General features: G+C 34.0%; 2 protein-coding genes across 54 annotated transcripts in view; both read left to right on the top strand.

Annotated features, from left to right (window-relative positions):
* Positions 1-7,222, top strand: part of rimbp2b (RIMS binding protein 2b) — a 293,432-nt gene extending 286,210 nt beyond the window's left edge. For 35 of the 50 annotated variants that reach the window (XR_015498405.1, XR_015498374.1, XR_015498370.1 and 32 more), the window contains 4 exons: positions 1,067-1,201; positions 2,160-2,204; positions 3,353-3,422; positions 6,816-7,222. Coding sequence is in view for 11 of the 50 variants with exons in the window: in XM_087265300.1 (XP_087121426.1) it covers positions 1,067-1,201; positions 6,816-6,983 (303 nt within the window). In the remaining 39 variants the exon portion in view is untranslated. Of the gene's footprint in view, positions 1-1,066; positions 1,202-1,314; positions 2,114-2,159; positions 2,205-3,352; positions 3,430-6,815 lie in introns of those variants that run through there. The other 15 variants (XM_087265299.1, XM_087265298.1, XM_087265296.1 and 12 more) reach the window with 5 other exon arrangements.
* Positions 7,223-11,707: 4,485 nt separating this feature from the next.
* adgrd1 (adhesion G protein-coupled receptor D1) overlaps positions 11,708-21,121 on the top strand; it is a 113,786-nt gene continuing 104,372 nt past the window's right edge. For 2 of the 4 annotated variants that reach the window (XR_015498408.1, XM_087265303.1), the window contains exons 1-5: positions 11,708-12,038; positions 12,128-12,164; positions 12,919-13,011; positions 19,736-19,858; positions 20,692-20,868. Coding sequence is in view for 3 of the 4 variants with exons in the window: in XM_087265303.1 (XP_087121429.1) it covers positions 11,985-12,038; positions 12,128-12,164; positions 12,919-13,011; positions 19,736-19,858; positions 20,692-20,868 (484 nt within the window). In the remaining variant the exon portion in view is untranslated. Of the gene's footprint in view, positions 12,039-12,127; positions 12,165-12,918; positions 13,036-15,186; positions 15,283-19,735; positions 19,859-20,691; positions 20,869-21,121 lie in introns of all 4 variants that reach the window. The other 2 variants (XM_087265301.1, XM_087265302.1) reach the window with 2 other exon arrangements.

Here is a 21,121-nt window from a genome sequence, read left to right as displayed (position 1 = left end):
TAGGAAACGGTTTGTTAAATATGACACGCAAAAACTTTTCAACTTTGTTGTGGGCTACAGGCTTTACACTTTCATGTGTCAAGAGTAGCCTATTTAGCAATGTATTTAGTTTTACAGTTAGAGTGAATTTTCTTTATTATAGTAGCCGTTTTTTAAATTGATATGAAGAATAACTGTTCGTTTAAATTAATTTTGCAAAGCAAAAGCATTTTGATATTGGTGAGGTGTCTGCAACTTTTGCGAAGCATCAAATCACCATCATATTAACTGTTAAAACAAGTGAATAACTACATAAATGTTTTATTACTTTAAAAAAGTCTAATGTCGTGCAAATCTATTATCGTGCGCAAGCAGTAAAACGATTGTACGCGTTTGTATCTAAAAAGTTCATATCAATACATTTCCTCTTTGAACCACCAGGTGACAGTCTTTGTACTTTTATTTTGGAGTGCAGATTGCAAGTTTCATTAATTTATATATATTTAAACTTAGTTTAAAATTTTTTTATATATATATATATATATGTGTGTGTGTGTGTGTGTATATACATATATATATTTATTTATTTACTATATTCCCAAGTGTATATAACTACTACTGTAACAAAATATCAGCAATCTGTACACACTTTCACTATTACCTTTGCTTAAACTGCCCGATCTAATCCTGTTTATACGAAATAGGCCTGCTCCCAAGCAGGTTTGAGTTACCAGACGAGTTTTAAAGAATGAAACAATCCTGGATCTTGTCAAATCGTCAATAACCAAATCCAGCTAACTGAGTAATTCACTTACGAAGAACGGACCCTTGGTTTATTTTTTTTATTATTTTTTTTGTTATTATTATTTGTTTTGTCTTGCTTATTGTTTTGTTTTTTTGTCTTTTAATTGTTTTGTTTTGTGTTATATTGTTTGTTTGTTTTTGTCTTATCTTGTCTTGTTTACAGTGTGCACATTTACACACCACCTAATGCTGATTATTTATGGCTTGAGCTCTTTCCTCTTTCAACACGAGAGTTGCCATAGGTGCAGATTTAGCTGCGTGATGTCCTTTGTTTTCTCTTCAGGGGGAGCTCAATGGACACAAAGGTCTGGTCCCCTCCAACTTTCTCGAAGAAGTGCCTGATGACGTGGAGGTTTACCTCACCAACACCCCGAGCCGTCACCCACAGGACCACCCATCCCGGACAAAGAACAAAAGGGTACATCCTGTTTCACACTAGCCCTCTGTCATCCATTCGCTCTTTTTTTAATCTCCTCTTCCTGCTCCGCTGTTTTCTTCCTCTTCTCCGTCTGTGTCTGTGTTGTGTGGCAGCCGGTTGCTTTTTTGATGGATCATTGAAGAAAAAAACGAGAAACGAAGACAGCTTACTAAACGCCGTAAAAAACAAGACTAAGGAACCTTTATTTTTATGTCAGATGCTCAGCGGCAACATTCAAGAAGAATTGTGAACTGTTAATGAAAATGCATATTCATAAACCATTGTTTGAAGAAGAGAAAAAAAAAATTCAGACGTCCCAGATCAATAGTTGTTTATTGTTCTTATTTATGGGGAAAAAACAAGCACTAAAAGACTGTTTATTTAATATTTTTTTACCTGATTCACAAGTGAAGCATTGCAATAGATGCTTTATGAATGTAACTGTGTTTAAACGTGAAATCAACTTATAATAGAGGAGATAGTTTTGATGTACAGAGATATGAACCCATGTAGACCTGTAGACCTGCATGCTTTTTCTTTCAGAATGCTTCAGCGCCATCGTGAAACTTTTTTAGGTGCTTATCCAGTTTCAAAAAAGAAAAGAATATCAAACCCTTTTGTATATGTTTCCGAAACATTTTTTTGTATATTGCTGATATATAAGACTATCAAATTACAGAGAGACACAAAACAAATGTTGGAAATAGAGAAGAGGTATAAAGAATGATTTTATCTGTAGATGTAGATATTGTACAATGGTCTGTAAAAAAAAAACATATGAAAAGAGAAAAAAGAAAATATAATTGCTGATGGATGTTCTTCTCGCCCGTCAGGACCCATCAGGGTTTTTTTGTGTACTGAAAGTTTTGATTCTTTTCTCATATTCATTGTGCAAAAAACTGAAATGCATTACATCATGGCAATGTTTTTTTTTTTCCTCGCTTTCTTGGCAAAACAGAAGAAGAGTGTTCATTTCACTCCGTAACGGCTCAGTATCTGTCACGTAAGTGAGCAACAGGGGATACCAAGAAAAATGCTGGCCGCGTCTAATGCTCAAGACACGGGCCCTTATTACTGATGCTCCTGGTATGCACAAAACACACACATTCAGACCAATACTTTTAGGTCTATTTGCTTGGATTGGAGTAAAGTCATTTATTTCATATTTAGATATTTACAGTTTTTTATATTTTTTATATTTTGTATTGTTGTACAATTATAAACTATACTGTATGTTATATCATATTATTTTCATTAATGTTTATTCTATTTTAATCCAAAATCTCATTTAGTCTATACCAAAAAACACATGCATAGAACAAAAACCATTTGATAACAAAAATTCTATATAATTGTGACTTATTTTAATTATGATTTATAACAATAAATATATGTATATGTTGCAGCTATTCATAACATTAAACCAATTGTGAGAAACGCATTGTTTTATAATATAATATAATATATTATAATATAATATAATATAATACATTTTAATATAATATAATATAATATAATATAATATAATATAATATAATATAATATAATATAATATAATATAATACATTCTTTGTGCATCAGTACTACAAATCCTGAACTGTGATTGTTCCCTTGCTGTCAGTGCATTAGACAGGCACAGCTGGTATCTTCAGTTGTTTCTCTGAGTGTTGTTCATTACAATGTTCGTCTTTCATTGACTCCTACTGTAAGTCATAAGAAGCTCTAAGGCCATTGTTGCACGGTCAGAATTGGACCCCTGACCCCTTTACCCCCATCCCTTCTCTTCTCTAATGTGTGCAGTTTAGTAGATTCCTAGTGCAAGCCCTTGGGACAAACCCTCTCCTCTCCTGTAGACGTGCACCCTATACTGCACTCAGAACAAACACAGAGTTCTAAAGAAAATGTTTAATGCTTTCAGAATGCATCCCAAAGCATTGGCAAGATCATATACAGTACGTGTGCATGTGTGGGGTGCACTATTTCCATTTACTGTTGGAATGAGCAAAAATGTCAAACAAGCTTTCGTATCATTACCCTTATCCATCTTAAGAGTAGAATTTGGCTCTATCTTCCTTCTTAAACTTGATTGAAGTGATTTTTTATGTGAAGTTCTCTCAAGCCACTTTTGTAAATGAAGCTGTTTTAAAGCAGGTTTGATTTGGCTCCAACACCCTTGGTGAAGTTACCATGCTGAAAGGTGATAGATTACTTCAAAAGACTGGTAAATTAATTACTTATCTTCTCTTTTCATTGCCATTATTGATTATGACTCTGTTAGCATACATTTTGTTTTGTTTTATGCAGCTTTACAACTGATATTAAGAGGTTAGATCACACAAAATGGACATTTCCGTCATCATTCATACTGGTGTTGTTTCAATGCAGTATGGCCTCATTTTTGGACTACAAAGGAAAGGAATTATTTTTCATATATTTTTTTTAGAATGTGCTGCTAGCACATGTCCCCATAATGGCAGTAAATAGCCACCCATATTACATAAGGAATAATGACTACTGGTGGTTGTTCTTGTGGAATTAAGCCCAACAGTATTATAAGACTGATTAAGACTAAATAGCTTTATTCTGTGAAATCAACTGCCTAGATGTACATTATCCCACATACAGAGGCTTGCCACAAAACTAAAACACAAAACATTGATCTGAAGTTTCAGAGAAAAGCGCATGTGTGGCATGTGCCAAATATTCCAAGTGTACAGGGGAAATATGATAGGCTTTATTGAAAAACAAACCACAGTTTAATTTATTATTTCATGAAAATCCAGAATGTTTTCTTTCTTAGGTTCTGCTAAATTGTTTGTTATGTAACTCGATACAGAGTATTGATTTCAAAAGTAAAGTTTTAAGATACCAATTAGGGAATCTAAAGAGGACATTCTTAAAACATTCTTATTCGGTTTTGAGCCAACCAAAGAGGAATCAAACAGGAACTATATGGGAACCTTGTACCCTCTCTGGGTTAATGCGAGTCTTCTTGTTTAGCGAATGCATTCAAGAACAAAAAACTATTTCTAAAAGCATTTAACTCTCTAGTAAATTAGTTTAAAGGGATAGATCAACCAATTTGGTTCATCAATTTCACTTTCTTTTGTTGAATACAAAATAAGCCATTCTGTAAAAATGCTGGTAGTTGTCACCCTTTGACATTCATAGTAATATTTTTTCCTACCATAAAAGTTGATGGGTCGCAGCAACCATCATTCTTCAGATTATATTCTTTGTGTTCAGCAGAAGAAATAAACTGAAATTGTTTAAAACCACAGGAGGGTGAATAAGTTATGCAGTAATTTTCTTTTTTTAGTGAACTATCACTCTAAGTTCACTTAACTCATTCACTCATTATCCTTCAACTTACTCCTTTGAGGTCACCGCTGCGGAATAAACTGCCAATTACTCTGGCATAAATGCCTCCTGGCCCTGCCAGGACTCGAACCAGCAACCTTCTTAATGTGAAGCGAAAGTGCCACCCAGTTTTCTTTTTCGAACTAAAAATGGGGACAGTTTATTGTCAAGCAATATTACAGAACTATTCATACTGTACAAATATACCACTTGTTCATCAATACTAAATACTTAATAAATTATGCTTAAATATACTTGAAAATACACAAGATATAGGCCTAATATAGAAATATATTTGAACATTGCTTAGATATGCTTAAAATAAACTTGGAATATACTGTTTTTGGCTTGGCCATTGGTCTTCATTTGAGGATGACTGTAAACGCATTAGCATTATTAGCTAATATCAACTATATAGTAGGGCGACAAGCAGTGTTGCCAGATTGGGCGGTTTATACTCCATTACAAAAGTTAAACTTACTCCGATAGGTAGCATAATCTACACAACAATAAATGCAGTGAGAGGGGGCAGTGTTTCGATGTGATTGGATTATGTTGTGGTTCTGTGACGGCTGGGGTCCTTTCTTCGTACGTGGATTACTCAGTTAGTTATAGTTATTAATAAAATAAATAAAGTTATACATATTAATAAAACTTATGCAATCTGCACCCCCCAAATGAAAAGTGAAAGTACAAAGACTGCCACCTGGTGGTGCAAAGAGAAAACTTATTGATATGAATTTTTTAGATCGCTTTAGTACAAATTGTGTATAATAGAAATGCACAATATGTGACTTTTTTTAAAGCAATAATACATATATCATGTTTTGATAGTTAATACGCTAGTGATTTGATGCTTCCCAAAAGTTGCAGACGCCTTTACCAATATGAAAATGCTTTTGTAAACAACCAGTTATTCTTTCCACCGATTAAAAAAAGTCTACTATAATAAAGAAAATCTTTTTCTAAATGTAGAACTAAATACATTGATTTGCATTGAAATACATGATGAATACTCTTGACACATGAAAGTGTAAAGCCTGCAGCTCACAACAAATGTGGAAGGTTATTGCGTGTCATATTTACCAAACCGTTTACTGCTAATTTGATGTAATTTTGCTCACATGGATAATTGAATAATAATCAGATGATGTCATTATGCTGCTGTGCCGTCAGCCAATCGTTGCATTGCTGATCATGATTTCGAGGATCGATAGATCTGTCCTTCACAACACACGCAGCGATCTCAAATCAGTTTATCCAGACATTCTAATCTGATTCGCGAACTTGTTTGAAGAACCGAATTAGCGAGAGATCAGTTATCAAAAAAGATCCTGGATCTGCCAAATAATCTTAGATCATTTAAGCGAGGTACGAAGAACGGACCCCTGGTGTTGTTTGCTGTATGGTTAAAAACACATACCAGTTAAAGTAACTAGGTTAATTTTTATAAAATGTTTAATCTAATATTTTAGGCATTTTTGTGCCTTTAGGCAGGTTTTGAACAGCTTTTGGGCTGGAAAAAGTCATAGCTGGCAACACCTGCAAAAAGTTGGCTCAGTGGTTAGCACTGTCACCTCAAAGCAAGAAGGTCGCTGGTTCGAGTCCTGGCTGGGTCAAATTGGAGTATGCAGTAATTTGTGTCACACAAGGCCATTGCTGTCATACTTCAGCATGTGCTTTTTTATGATTGATGCTTTTCTCTATTCACTGCCATTATGTGAACAATCACAACATATGTTTTACAAATTCTCCTTTAGCAGTCTGAAAATAAATGGCCATGCGGCACCGTGGTGATTAAATAATGTAAATGTTTGTGTGAACTAACCTCTTAAGAGCAAAGCATGGGGTGTAAAGGGTTTTCTGGTGTTCCTAAGTAGTTTTGTTGTTACTATAAATGAATTTATGCCATGTCACTGTATAAAAATAGTCTATTCTTATGATTTTGTTGTACTTGCAGTCTGATATTGATCTTTTAATTAGAGTTTAGCCAAAATCTGAGGTGGTGCATACTCAATATTAACCCCCAAAAATGATTCTCAAATATCATTCATAGATTGCTGTTTAAACCTTATTGCAAAATGTACTGTTGACTGATAACCAACTGTATGGTGGCCCTGCTGGGACAGACAGTTCTGTGAGAGAGGAGATGGAGTGTCTGTTGTACAGTAATGACGTTGAGATAAAAGGCAAAGAAACACCTTTTCTATATAAACGACCGGCCCTGAACTGTCCCTTGCGGGTCTTCCATTAGGTCCCCGTGGAAAAAGCGGGCCCTCCCAGAAGAAGTGCCACCCCCACAGTGTGCCCACACACCCCAGGGCTCTGTGGTCCCGTCCGGAGCCCCCGAGCTGAATCTCAGAAAACAGGACTGCTCTCCAAAGGAAAGAGTCTGTTGAAAAGGCTTGGTGCTGTCAAATAGTTTCACATTCGTTCTCCTCACAGCAGCCGGATTTAGGAGATTGGAATTAAGGAGAAATTGATAGAAGAGGTGGGGAGAAGAAGGAAAACAATCCCCCATCATAGTTTTTTCACATGCACTGGATCAAACATGTAACATAGAAAGAGAAATGGTGCAAACTAGGGCTTTCATGACCACTACGTTGATGAAACTGTAAACTCTGTTTGCCGTGTTTGATTATAAAAAGCACAGAAATGCTCGCTAATGTGAGTTATTATGATGTCCTGTCTTAAAAACACAGTAATCAAATGCAATCAATACTATATTAAAAACAACAATAATTATTATTGTTATGCTCACTGTTTTGATTTAATGTGATGTCTTAAATATCACTGTAAAACAGGGAAAATTAAATACAGCTTATACTTCTATTTAATTTGTTATAAAGAATATATATATATATATATATATATATATATATATATATATATATATATATATTCATTTATTATTGTTATAATTAACAACAACAAGGTGAATATTCATTTAAAATGATAAATTATGCTAATATTATGAATATAGTTGTACAAGGGATGTGTGAGATAAAGATACACCATTGATATTTATTAAATTAGAAGAATATTTAAAAGGATATATTTAAGGGATATTTAGCTGTTGCCATTTTTGCACATTTTAGATAATCTAGACCTTTTTTCCACTATAAGAAGGATACCCAGCACAAATGTATAGGAGTTAGCACAAATATGCAATGGGGATATGCAGTAAACCTTCTGTATATATCCACAAACACCATGAGAGGAAACAATGTTTTACTTTTCTTTAATTCATTTGTTTTTGTTTATATTTTTATTGTTATTTTAATTTATTTTTTAAGTAGCTACTAAATGGTCATGAAACTCCTAGTGGAAGCGAGTCTCCTCATATTTGCCTTACTCAATGCACAATGGTTTGTGTTGTGGCTGAGACTGGTCTGTTTTGTGTCGTGTGCAGTCATGTCGACGATTCCCTTCTCATCAAGCAGCACTGTATTTCAAATCTGTCTCACCAAGTGTTGTGTTGTTGTTTGCAATGGTTGTCATAAGTAGGAAAGGATAGACTTTCACTTCGTTTAAACAACAAAAAAAAAAAAAACATTCAAGTTGTTCATTTACTTTCGCATGTAAATTGTAATTGAAACAATTTACATAATCATGCTTTTATATACAATTTACACAAAAGTGCGATATGTTTTCATGAACGAAGACCTTATTTAGCACAAATTGACATGATTATTAGCCTCTCATAACATCCAAACCATTCGAATAACATATCCGTGTAGGAAATGATCAGTTGTGAATGTATGGCCAAGGAAAACTTTCCCAGTTCAAAACCTTCCTTCTGTACTGTATTTCCTCTCCAGACATTGCTCGTATTCATTCGTTTGTTTATCATTTCATCTTTATTTTTGCCCTGAACGAACATGCTAAAGTAGGTTTGCAAGTATGGACCGAGACTGCCAAAAAAAAGGAATGTATGAGAAGCATTCTGTATATCTTGTACAATTTACAGCTCCAGGTGTTCAATTCATCAGAATAAACGTGTTTTCTTGTCTTTTTTGTTTCTTTTCCGTTTTAATCATTTAATCATGAGATATGTTACGGAGCATCGCTTCTACATGTTTGAGTGACTGCTGCTCTTTTTGTACTTTTTGTCCATTTGTACATTCTTTTTAAATGTTTCTACTTGCTTTTCAGACTGCCTTTTTTGTACATTCAACTTTATATTCTGACAGTGGAAGCTTTCCTCACGGTGTCTTCAAACCATAACGTTTTAAAGTCTGCAATTGTGTGCTAGCTTTATGAAAAAGAATTATAAGCCTATATTGATGGTTATCAAATATTGTGTGAGTGTGCATGTGCAGTTTTATATCAAAATAAATTTGATATTTTATACACAACGCTGCATGTGTTTTTATTTTCAAGAGTCTCGGACATGGGGTTACAGCATGAATTCGTTTTTATGAAGTTTGATAAAACAGAAACAGCTTCCAATAGATGGCGCCCTTGGTCAAGAATTGCCTGCTTGCCAATGGAGAGATATTTGCAACTTTCTCATAGACACAGTAATAAAGTACCTGCACACATAGTTTTAAAGCTTTATATCAACCTTATAGCTATTATAGCTTTATGCATTGATTGATTGCTATGTTCTATTGAACTTAAAATGAAAAGGTTGGTTGATTGATTGATTGATTGATTGATTGATTGAATGAATGATTGATTGATTGATTGATTGATTGATTGATTGATTGATTGATTGATTGATTGATTGATTGATTGATTGATTGATTAAAACGCACTTTTTACATTTATTGATCAACTTTTGGGCCATAATTTCCTAAACTTTAAAATCTATCCAAATGATAAATGACATCTCATTAAATGGACAAGAATTGCATCATTGTGAGAAATTCTTTACATGGACAACTGGGAACTTGTATTAAGGTATGAAATCATAATAAGAATAAACGGTCTATCAATAGCATAATCTACTACTCCTTTCTCATTCTAATTAATAAGGTAAATGGACTCGTTTATTGTCTAAATTCGGTTTGTAAAGGCGTAAAAACAGATGATGTTGCTATGGAGTACCCTGCAATTTTCCACCCCTATGAGAACTAACTTCATTAATTCTGATGTCTTGAAAATAAGTATAAACAAGCCATATCAAGGTCTCGAACGTCTAATAAAACTGTTCAGTTGTAATTGAGAGTGAGTAACTCTTGTGTTCTTCCGACTAAGTTTTACCGCCTCGCGTATGGCAGTATGGCAAGCTGGTTTAACATTTAATCTATATTCAGCCTGATCGCTTGAGGAAACGTAACTATTTTACGCTTTGTCAGTTTGGTTGCTATATTCGTATATGAGTTCAGTCGTGCGTTTTTAAAAAAGAAGCGTGGCACTCAACCTCATGCACTAATCCCAACCATCATTAGAGGATTAGCAAATCATAGTAAATTGTATACTGAGATTGTATGAATTCATGCCAATTAGCCACTTAATCGAAAAGTTACTAGTTGGCGTGAGATATAATTATCAAATTCAAATGTATTTTCATGCTACTAGTACATATTCTATCTATATTATACTAATATTTTAGGCACTAGTACAGGGGTACCCAAACTCGATCCTGGAGGGCCAGTGTCCTGCAAAGTTTAGTTCAAGCCCCAATCAGACACTCCTGTGTTAGCTGATCAAGCTCTTGGAAACATCCATGCCGGTGTGTTGAGGCAAGTTGTAGCTAAAATCTGCAGGACACCGGCCCTCCAAGGCCGAGTTTGGACACCCATGCACTAGTACATTGAAGTCAGAATTATTAGCCCCCTTTGAATTTTTGTTTCTTTTTTGAATATTTCCTAAATGATGTTTAACAGAGCAAGGAAATTTCTACAGTATGTCTGATAATATTTTTTTTCTTCTGGAGAAGGTCTGATTTGTTTTATTTTGGATAGAATAAAAACAGCTTTTCATTTAAAAAAAAAAAAAACATTTTGAGGTCAAAATTATTAGCCCCTTTAAGCTATTTTTTTTCTCGATAGTCTACAGAACAAACCATCATTATACAATAACTTGCCTAATTTACCTAACCTGCCTAGTTAACCTAATTAACATACTTAAGCTTTTAAATGTCACATTAAGGTGTATAGAAGTGTCTTGAAAAACATCTAGTAAAATTGTATTTTCTGTCATCATGCAAAGATAAAATAAATCGGTTATTAGAAATGAGTTATTAAAACTAATATGTTTAGAAATTTGTAGAAAAAATCTTCTCTACGTTAAACGGGCTAATAATTCAGAGGGGGTTAATAATTCTGAGTTCAACTGCATACCTTACTGCCATTGTATACTATATATTTATAAAATTGTATTATCTATATACTAGTCGGGTCTTAACGTCATAATTTCATGTTTTATTTATATTCTGTATAGGTCTGTGTATTATGTTGCAAGAGTTTGGTAATTGTCTAAAAATACTAAAAAAGTTTTCCTTTAACTTCTGATAGAGGAGCAGGAGTAAATATAGCACCACCTTACATTTGTAGTTAACACGCTTTAATCCAGAAACAATATGATTTATCTGCAGGAAAAAACTGCAGCAGATTCTTAAAAAATCTAAAATTTTGTTATTATCAAATGTAAAGTCTTAAATGTAAAGTCTGAGACTAAAAGATTGTAATTTTTGGAAGATATTTTAAACAAAAAAAAGTCTAATAAAATGACTGCTGAAATTGTCTTATGTCTTGAATTTTAACACCACTTTATGAAGAGCAATAGGAGTACTGAGAGGTGTCATTGCTAAAATCAATAGGGCCTATTTTACGAGGCTCATACTTTACACTAAATATTACTGAAAATTGAAAATTAATAAACTTAGATTTGCCCATTAGATTGCCTCGCTGAGAAGTGTGTTTTGTTGCTGCTCAAGACATAAAAGCAAGATTTATCACAGAAAAACCTGAATGGTTGCTCCAGACTGAGAAGCCTGATTGGTAGCAGTACCAATAAATAAATCATGGGACAAGTTAATTACTTGTATCTAATTAACAATAATAATAATTAGCACTTAATGAAAAAAAGTACTAGTAGAGTGGCAAAACTACTTCATTTTATAGATCAGATGTTATAACGGCTTGCCATAGGCTCAGCCCCGATGAGAGAAAGAGAGGGAGAGGAAAGAGAGACGCTCCTTCATCTTCATCCGAGCTCGAGCGAGATACTCACGGACTCAAAGACGATGGATTACAAACTCTGAATATTTGACAGTAACAGCAGATCCTATCTGTTGCTCATTTCAACGTCATATACTGACGCACTTATTACTTTTTTTGTAATACAATAGCTACACTAACAATAGCCTGACTTTACTTTGATTTAAGCGCAATGATTTGTTCGTTTGCAATTGACGACGCAATATAGATTTAAAGTTTGTAATTTTTTTTGTTGCTAAAACATCTTTTTAACAATGGACTTAATATACTTCAGTGTTTTACTTATGACTCTCCTGAGCGTTTTTCAGGTAAGATTTTTAAGGAATATTTGATTAAAGTGTGGTTTTAATCGGCTAAAATAAATCGAATGACAAATTCAATGTATTGTTCCCTTCAGGTTCGTAGTGACATGGTATCACCATCAAAACATCCAGGTAAAACTAAATTCAAAAGTGTACATGTGTGTTTCTTTTTCCTCAGAGCTTATAAACCTTTTATTTGAACGTTCGAGCAAATTCGTGTATCTTTAATTGCACTTTAAAGTTATTTTATTACGTTCAATTCAAAAGATTCATTAAATTCTGAACAATTCATTTATTTATTGAGTAGATTGTAATAAACAGTTTGTTACACAATTTACAGTAACAAATACGCATTGTACAGTAAAACCACGCGTCGAAATGTATCGATTAATAGCATATCTGCAAAAAAGTGTAAATATTTCCTCCTTCCAAAGCAACACTTTTTTGTTCCAAATCTGCTCCAAAATACGTTTTACTCATTGAGGAAAATTGATTTGCATTGAGATCATCTTTTGGCTGTTGTGACATGTTATGACATAAGTTGTTTTGAAACTCGTGAGGACATATAATGAGTAATACATACAGGTAATATTGCTAATTCAAAGACGAGGCATTGAAGCATCTAATACAGCTTTTTTCTCTTTCGTTTGCTGTCTAAATTGGACTCAAAAGAAAATACTTAATTCAAATTGATTAGCAGCAACAATTCCAGACTGGACTTAAGCAGTAAATATGCAGCAAAACTGTCTAGAAAGTTTCTGTGTTCTGTTTCTCAACATTTGGTGAAGGCCAAATACATTAAATGCTGTAGTGAGACAGACTATACATGCATAAAGTACATGAACATAGGCATATATGGGTGTGTGTGTTTGTGTGTTTTTCTCAGGTCTGCAGGTTCTAGCCACAGCTTCACACTACTGGCCCCTGGACTCAGTGGAAGGGATTCACGGCCTTTCGGACCAAATTGGGAACAGAACAGGTCATGTTAATGGGACTAATATAAGTATGTAATCATGTAACCAGTCTTTCTTTCTTTCTTTCTTTCTTTTCCGGCTTTCATGGGCGAAACCTTTAATAAGTCTAAATTAAAAATGTTCGGCTTTTAAAATCCAAAATGAAAATTAGTTATTAATTTAATCACAGTCACCTTCAGTATAACATTAAAGAAGATTTCCCATGGTTATGGAACTTCTATGGTCTTATAAACATATAAACCAAAATTAATTCCTTTGGTTGAATAATAAATGTATATATACTTAGTTTTGTTTTGCACAAGTATCTAAACATTGTTAAATCAGAAACATTAGCGGAAGTGCAGACTCCACATAATCTTCTGGAAAAAAAAGATTTTAGGAGAATTCAGAATGAATCAAAATGTAACACTTTATTTTCCAGATGAAAATATTATGGCAATTAGAAATACATTCTAAATTTTGTGATCACTTAAAATTGGATATAATAACAAATATAAATAAATTCTAATAAATAACTAAATTCATTTTAGAAGCACTAGAAAAGGCTTACAGGCATTTAACCTTTAACAATAGTACACGCAAAACAATATTTCCTCACCATTTACTCACTCGAGTGGTTCTAAATTTTTATGATTTATTTTATTTTTTGAACACAAAACAAGATATTTTGAAAAATGTTGAAAAAAGCAGCCACATACTTAGTAACAAAAATACTGTGGAAGTCAATGGCAGCTTCTTCTGGCATTCTTCAGTATATCTTCTTTTGTGTTTAACAGAAGAAAGAAATTTAAACTTGAAACTAGTGGCGGATGAGTTATTGATGACAGAATTGTACATTTTTGATTAGCTATCACTAGTCTAAACCTAATTTAAAGCCAATAAGTTTTGTATTTAAAGAACATTCTACAGTGCTCAGCATAATTGAGTACATCCCATTTCAAAATGAATAATTTCTCAGTGATTATAGGCAATGTATTTAATTGTAATTTACCACTAAATTCAAATAAAATATTGCAAAAAAAAAAAATTACACCCTACAAAATTTCAGCAAAATATTTTTACAGTTTTTTGTTTCTCTTGATTTTTCCTTTTTAAAATTTGTATTTAATATTTTTCTATAACTTATAAATTTGGATGTACTAGTTTTTGGACCGTCATTATAAGTAATTTTGTTAGATAAGCTCCAGATTTGGCTTCAGTACTGTCTAATCTAATCTGCACAAATATAATATAGCTTCCTATTATAAATATGAATTTAAAATATAGATTTGTAAGGGGTGCACTTATATATGCTGAGCAATTTAATAAAAAAATCTGTTATTTTTGGTATTTTAAGTGCAGTATAAATGTTTACAATAACACATTCAGCAAAAAAAAAATATCATAGAAATTCATGTAAAATGTTAGCCAATATTGCATTATTTGTCTTTAAAAAGGTGTAAAACTTGACTTTTAAAAATGAAAAGGAACCCTTTCTTTCTTTCTTTCTTTCTTTCTTTCTTTCTTTCTTTCTTTCTTTCTTTCTTTCTTTCTTTCTTTCTTTCTTTCTTTCTGTCCACACAGCTGTTTAACATTCCTCCTTGGTCACGTCTTACTCTCAGAAATCTCCATGGCTTTGCAGCTGTCTTCAGCTCTTACACTGGACTGATTTCCTCATTTGAGTCGAAAAGTTGACTTACATGATTACCTCAGTTGTGATGAAGACGAACGACTGTGACATTTAAGGGTGTCAAAAGCACGCACAGTTTCTCTCTGTGATTTACAAGTCCGCTTAGAGTTGTAGCTGCACAAAATGACCAATATTTAGTCATGTAACTCTGCAATTGACTTAGTAAACAATTTTGTTGACAACAAGACAACACAATAAGACAAATGTCATCATAGCTGGAATAAATTCTCAGTAGAAGTACAGTATGGCATTTGTTGTCTGCCAGCTAATTCAGAACAAATGGAGAACTCAGAGGAATTTTCTGGACCTCTCAAACTTGTGTCCCATATGCGGACCCCGAAGCATCTGACTTGTCCACTGGGACAGTGGTCATTGTGTCCATCATGTCTGCTTGAATGTCCTTTTTTCCCCTGTCTTATGTCTCATTCATGTATGTGTCTTTTGCTGAATCACCTGTTTTTGTGTTTCCTGTCTCACTTTCATTGTTGTGTTCACGTTCTCTCCATCACAGCTGTCAGAATCCACAACCACACTGTCCTGACTACCCATAATTCTTCTTCTGTGTATACCAATGACTCTGCCTACACTAACATTTCCGCCACTGTAGGTGAGGCTCTCACACGTTCACTTACTGACTAGCAGGCAAATATGTGGAGGAGTTGTATTAGGGTTATTTAAATTCATGTAGACCTTATATATGAGCAGGAAACCAATAGGAGAAAATACAAAAATGCATTCATATTGGCATAATTGAAGCATGCATTGTTTATTGTTGTTGAATCTGGCGTTCATTGTTAAAATCAAACCTTCAGTAAGCTTTACGAGGGATTTTATTGAATCCAGTGTGTTTGTGAAAGTGTATTTGCCCCATGTTGGAAATCTGCAGTTTGTGGTTTGATTTGCTTTGTCAGTTTATTTAAAACAAATGTCTCAGCCAAACAAGAATTATACAACAGTTCGTATTTGATTGGTCAAGTAGAGTCGCAAGAGTGCTGGTATTTATTGTAACAGTGCTGAAAGAATCTTCATTAAATCTCTCTACCTACAGAAAATATATAAATATATACAGATCAGATTAATAAAACATTAAAAATAGTAATATTAGGAGAAAGTATTACAATTTAAAATAACTGTTTCTGTTTTACACAGATTTAAAATGACATTTATTTTAAATATATTTAATGTCATTTATTCTAATGGGTAAAGTTATAATATTCAGCAGTCTTCACAGTCGTCTGTGTCAATGCCTTACATTTTTAATCAATTTATTTAATCTATGATTCAGTCCATCTAAATAAGCTTTTATTTATGTAAGTGTGTATGACTGCAACCAAATAGTTCTAAAAAGTCTGTTGTTCGCTGCTTGAACATTCCACTTTTTGAAAGGTTTAGGGTCACCTCAAGTCTGTAACTTTATAATTATGGTTCCTTTTAGTTGTCATTTATTTTGGAGTTCAAGTGGTGCTTAAGACACTTCAGATTGTATATGAAAGCAGCATTAATATCAGCATAACTTACTTTCACGGTTGCCGGGAATTTCTTTATGTTGTCCCGACACAAATGGATTAAGTTAACTTCATTGTTATTACAAATTTAAGTGGATTAAAAATAAAATAATTGAGTTGTACCCAAAAAAAAAAGAACAGAAGAATTTTGTTGTTTCAACTCATTTTAAATAAGTAGTTTGAATAAGCAGCAAAAGATCTTACTTAAAATGTCACATTTATATTGGTGGTTCACCAAAACATGTAAATATGCTATCACACTGTGTTTATACACTATCTGACAAAAGTCTTGTTGTCAATTCCAGTTGTAGGATCAACAGATAATAACTTGACTTCTAGTTGTTCATTTCACAGAAGGTAGATTTTTTCTGATAAATCATCTGTTGAACTGCATCCTGATTATCACAAATATTGCAGAAGACCTATTGGAACCCGCATAGACCCAAGATTCTCACAGAAATCAGTCAAGTTTGGTCAAGGAAAATTCATGGTTTGGGGTTATATTCAGTATGGGGGCGTTCAAGAGATCTGCAGAGTGGATGGCAACATCAACAGCCTGAGGTATCAAGACATTTGTGCTGCCCATTACATTACAAACCACAGGAAAGAGCAAATTCTTCAACAGGGTAGCGCTCGTTCTCATACTTCAGCCTCCACATCAAAATTCCTGAAAACACAGAAAGTCAAGGTGCTACAGGATTGGGCAGCCCAATCACTAGATATGAGCATTATTGAGCATGTCTGGTATAAGATAAAGGAGAAGGCGTTGAAGATGAATGCAACAAATCTTGATGAACTCTGGGAGTCCTGCAAGAATGCTTTCTTTGTCATTCTAGATGGATGCAGTCATCCAAGCTCATGGGAGTCATAATACACAATATTAATTATTTTCCCTCTGCACCATGACTTTATATTCTATACTGTACATTATTTCTGTTAAGTGACAAGACTTTTGTCTAAGCAAAGTCAGACCTTACTGTTCTAATTAAATAATTAAATATTAAGGCACAATCATATTTTATTTCGGTAAAATAAGCGTAATCTAGAGGCTTTTATCTTTCATGTAAGCCACTTCTAATACCAAATGGTCAACTAGAAGTCAAGTTATCATTTGTTGTTCCTAAAACTTTAAAAGGTGGAAAGACTTTTGTCAGGTAGTGTATACGAACCATCTAATGTTTACACTATCTCAATAAGACGCTTTAGAAAACTTCCCAAAACCAATGCCGATATCCAGGATCTCACTGCATAGATGGATGTTCAGTCCTCTCTACCTCTTTGTCTTTTCGCCCACGCAGTAAAACTATCTTTCACACACTCCACACTCCAGCCTGTCTCCTCTCTGTCCTCTGCCGTTCACTGTGTCTTCTATGAGCACTTTTTTCCATCATCATCATCATTTCTTCTCTCAACTCATCCATTCATGAGGTGCGATGGTGCTTCGGCTCCCGCTCTGATCCACAGATCAAGCTTTTTAGGTGGAATAAAGGAGGATTTATTGACCACTTGGTCAGAGGAACAACCTAACCATTGACGAAAATCATCTGCAGTTGGGTTGTTCAAAAGGGGGCTTTTTAATTCCCTAGATCCTCGTGATTCAGGATATCAGTGCTTGTTGTTTTAGAGAACGGAACAAAATACTCTGATTTTTACTATGTGGGTGAAAGGTTATAGGATTTCCCCATAAAGTCTCTAGTCAGTCTATTAAATGAACAATAAGTAATTATGGTTACACTTATTTAAAACTACAATTCTCAATATTAACAAACATGGAATATGACTTTTAGTTTATTTAACTCATAATTTGCTGCTTATTTTAGGTAGTTAGGATTAGGTGTTGAGTTGGGGATGTAGAATAAGATCATGCACAATGTGTACTTTATGAGTACAATGTTAAGGATTTTTGTAAATTTACTGTATTTTACTGTAGGACAGTTATGCAGTATGTTACCTTATTTTAGCTGCATTGTGAAAATGACTGTATATTTTAAAGTAAAGATATACAAAATACATACTAGAGCCAGATAACTGGTGCTGTGCATGTAAATACAGTATTTTTGCTGCAATTGATTTACAGAAAGCTACTGGTGAATTGCTACCAGTAAGTTACTGTAGATTTTACTGTAAATTGTTAGCAGTGTACAAATACATAGCTAATATCTTAATATGGAGGTAATAAGTCACTAATTAAAGAGCATATTGCAGTTAAAATACATGTTTCGGCAAAAACTGCGTCGGCAGTTTCCAAGAATAGCCATGTCAATAAAGGCTTTTTAATATTTTTGCACATTTTTTGAGTTCCTTGCACTGATTTTTGCTGTTTATTCTGATGAATCCTTTTAGCCAAAGAGCACCGACACATTATTTAAGCTACCCCTAAGCATTTTTTGTTTGATTTTGGTATATTTTATACAATTAAATATGTTTTAAAAGGTTTTCCAAGGGCACAAATTTGGATGGAAATGTGTCAAAACCATTTTTTTTCTGATATCACATACATGATGTCACACAAGGGAGTTATCTGCCACGCTCTGTGTTTGCTATGTTATTGGTACAGTAGCATTTACAGTATATTGTAATTTATCATCATTATGCTAAATTATTGTTTGTGTATGTTCTCACAAACCAAAATTTTCTGAGTAAATGAAAATATTCTCACTAAAAACTCAAAATAAGCTCATTCTGAAAGCGTAGCCCTATATACATTTCTGGAGATTGTATATTATTTACATATATCTGTGAATTATGTATTCAGAAGTATGTATGGCTGCATTTCGTCTTTAAAACGAATGCTATGGGGTGGTATGATGCCGTTCCTTTCCCGCTGTTGCAAGTTTGTCCAGTTAGCTCGACATGTACAACGGCGAACTAGAGATGCAGAGATGTACGATGATGGGGTTCGAGTGCGGTGAAAAACGATTCCAGAAAGTGGTTAAGACAAAAACAGAAGCCAAAAAATAAAATAAACAAATAAATAACAGAGTGAAAATGTGGTAAAATCTAAAAATGTGGTAAAAATCAGGCGAGTGCTTTTCTCTTTCCGGATTGCTTTTTAAAACTGTCGGTTGGGTTTAGGAAGTGGGTGAGCAGGTCAATTGGTGCTTTTGAAAACATAATCAGTTGGGTTTAGGAACGGAGGAGGGTCGGTCAGTCAATCGGTCGGTCAGCCAGCAGTGGCCTCTGGTGGATTTACGTGAGAACAGCAAGTGCGAATTGCACTTGCAAGAGAAATTTGAGCTCTTAAAAAGCGTACACAACGGCCTCTGGGGGATTAGCGAAAACAAAAACTGCTAAAAGCTTAGCTCCTGGTACGTATTTGGCGCTCTCCAGAAATGTTTATATCAGTATGTTTTCAGAATGAGCCTGGTTGTAAAAATGACTCCAGGTGGCTCAATAATATAGCCTAAACTGGTATTTAAACTAAAGTGTTTCCAAAATCATCGCTCAAAGGCTTTACATTTCAAAACAACAAAATTAGGCCCTTGCTGTACTGCACTGCTTTCTGAAATGAATTTCAAGTGTTATAATCTTGCTGGTTGCTTTCTCGTAATGTAGACATTGTAGAAGGAATGGTGAATAGAGGCATCTATCTGAACGGCGATAACGGGGCCACTTTCCTTCACTTTGGCAACTATAAGGACTCCTGCATTAGTGATCCTACTCTCTGCGGACCTGCTGGTGAGTTTTTATTGTCCTCATTCACCCTTTTGCTGTTGATATAGAAGCACACTGAGATCTTTATATGGTCATAGATTTGTTGCTCAGGTTTATAGGTGACGTAATAAAGGCTAATGATTCAAAATTAAGTTTATATTTCTCAAGAGTAAATATATCAGCTTACATCAAGCGTTTCTGTGCGTGAAAGCTGAAATCATCTGTTATTCATCTGCTCACATCAGCGTTCGTTCCTTTGCTCCCAAAACTGAGAATATGTTGTGTTTATGTTTATTTTCCAGGGCTTGACCAAAGTAAGCCTTGCGATATTGTTTGTGATGGAAGCAGGCTGGATCTAATAAAGACGGTTTTGTTTAAAGATAGATATCTACATATCGGAAAAACTGTTTGGTGATAGCCAGAGGATTATGAAAATCTGATTAAATGTATTGATACATAACACTTTAAGTCATTTATTATTGTTTTGAATTTACGATACAATTATATTTAACAAAATAAACTGCATGAAAAAAATTATAAGGAAACTTATTTTGGAAGGATTAATACATTTATTATTATTAAATACTGTAAGATTGTGTACTTATTTTATGAAGACTATGCTTCTTGATGTGAACATGTCGTTAGAATATAAAACATGTGAAAAACTCTTTAAGTGATGTGTGCCACATGTGAGCGTACAATACGTGGGACCAGAAGCACACACTTTAAGTCGCTATTCTTGTTTAAAACTAAATTCCCAAGTTTCAAATTCATGTTTCATAATAATTCAATGTTTCATAATTGTGTCAAAATATCTTAGATTCAAAGCTAAAGCTTTGCTTGTACTCTTACACCAGGGATAACGTTCTCCTTCTTCTGGAAAAACAATGACGACGAGTCTCGTTTTGCGATCGCATCCGGAGGTAAAGTCATCTCAAGCGGTTTCTCAGTCTACTCAAATCCTTATGGCGGATATGTGGAGTTCTACACCAGAGGAGACTTCAAGACATGGAAAGCAAATATCGAACTCCCAGGTACTTTGGGTGTGTGGGGAAATTTCAGTCTGAGTTGTGGAATGTGTGTTTTAAAGCTTCTGAGTATTTTGCTGAGTATCTCTGAGGAAAAGAAAAGATTTCCCATGGTCTTGAAATTTTGTACACATAGACTCATTCTGGTTTGGAATTACAGTTGAAATTCGACCATAAATATTTCAAATATATGTAGTTTTGCGCATAATTACATTGATTACATCCAGATGTCCACAAAGTATGCGAGTCGATAGGCTTC

This window comes from Danio rerio, chromosome 8 (genome assembly GCF_052040795.2).
Source record: "Danio rerio strain M-AB ecotype USA chromosome 8, GRCz13ab, whole genome shotgun sequence".
Taxonomy (NCBI): domain Eukaryota; kingdom Metazoa; phylum Chordata; class Actinopteri; order Cypriniformes; family Danionidae; genus Danio; species Danio rerio.
Note: the sequence above shows the minus strand (reverse complement) of the source record. Positions and strands in the feature narration are given on the sequence as shown.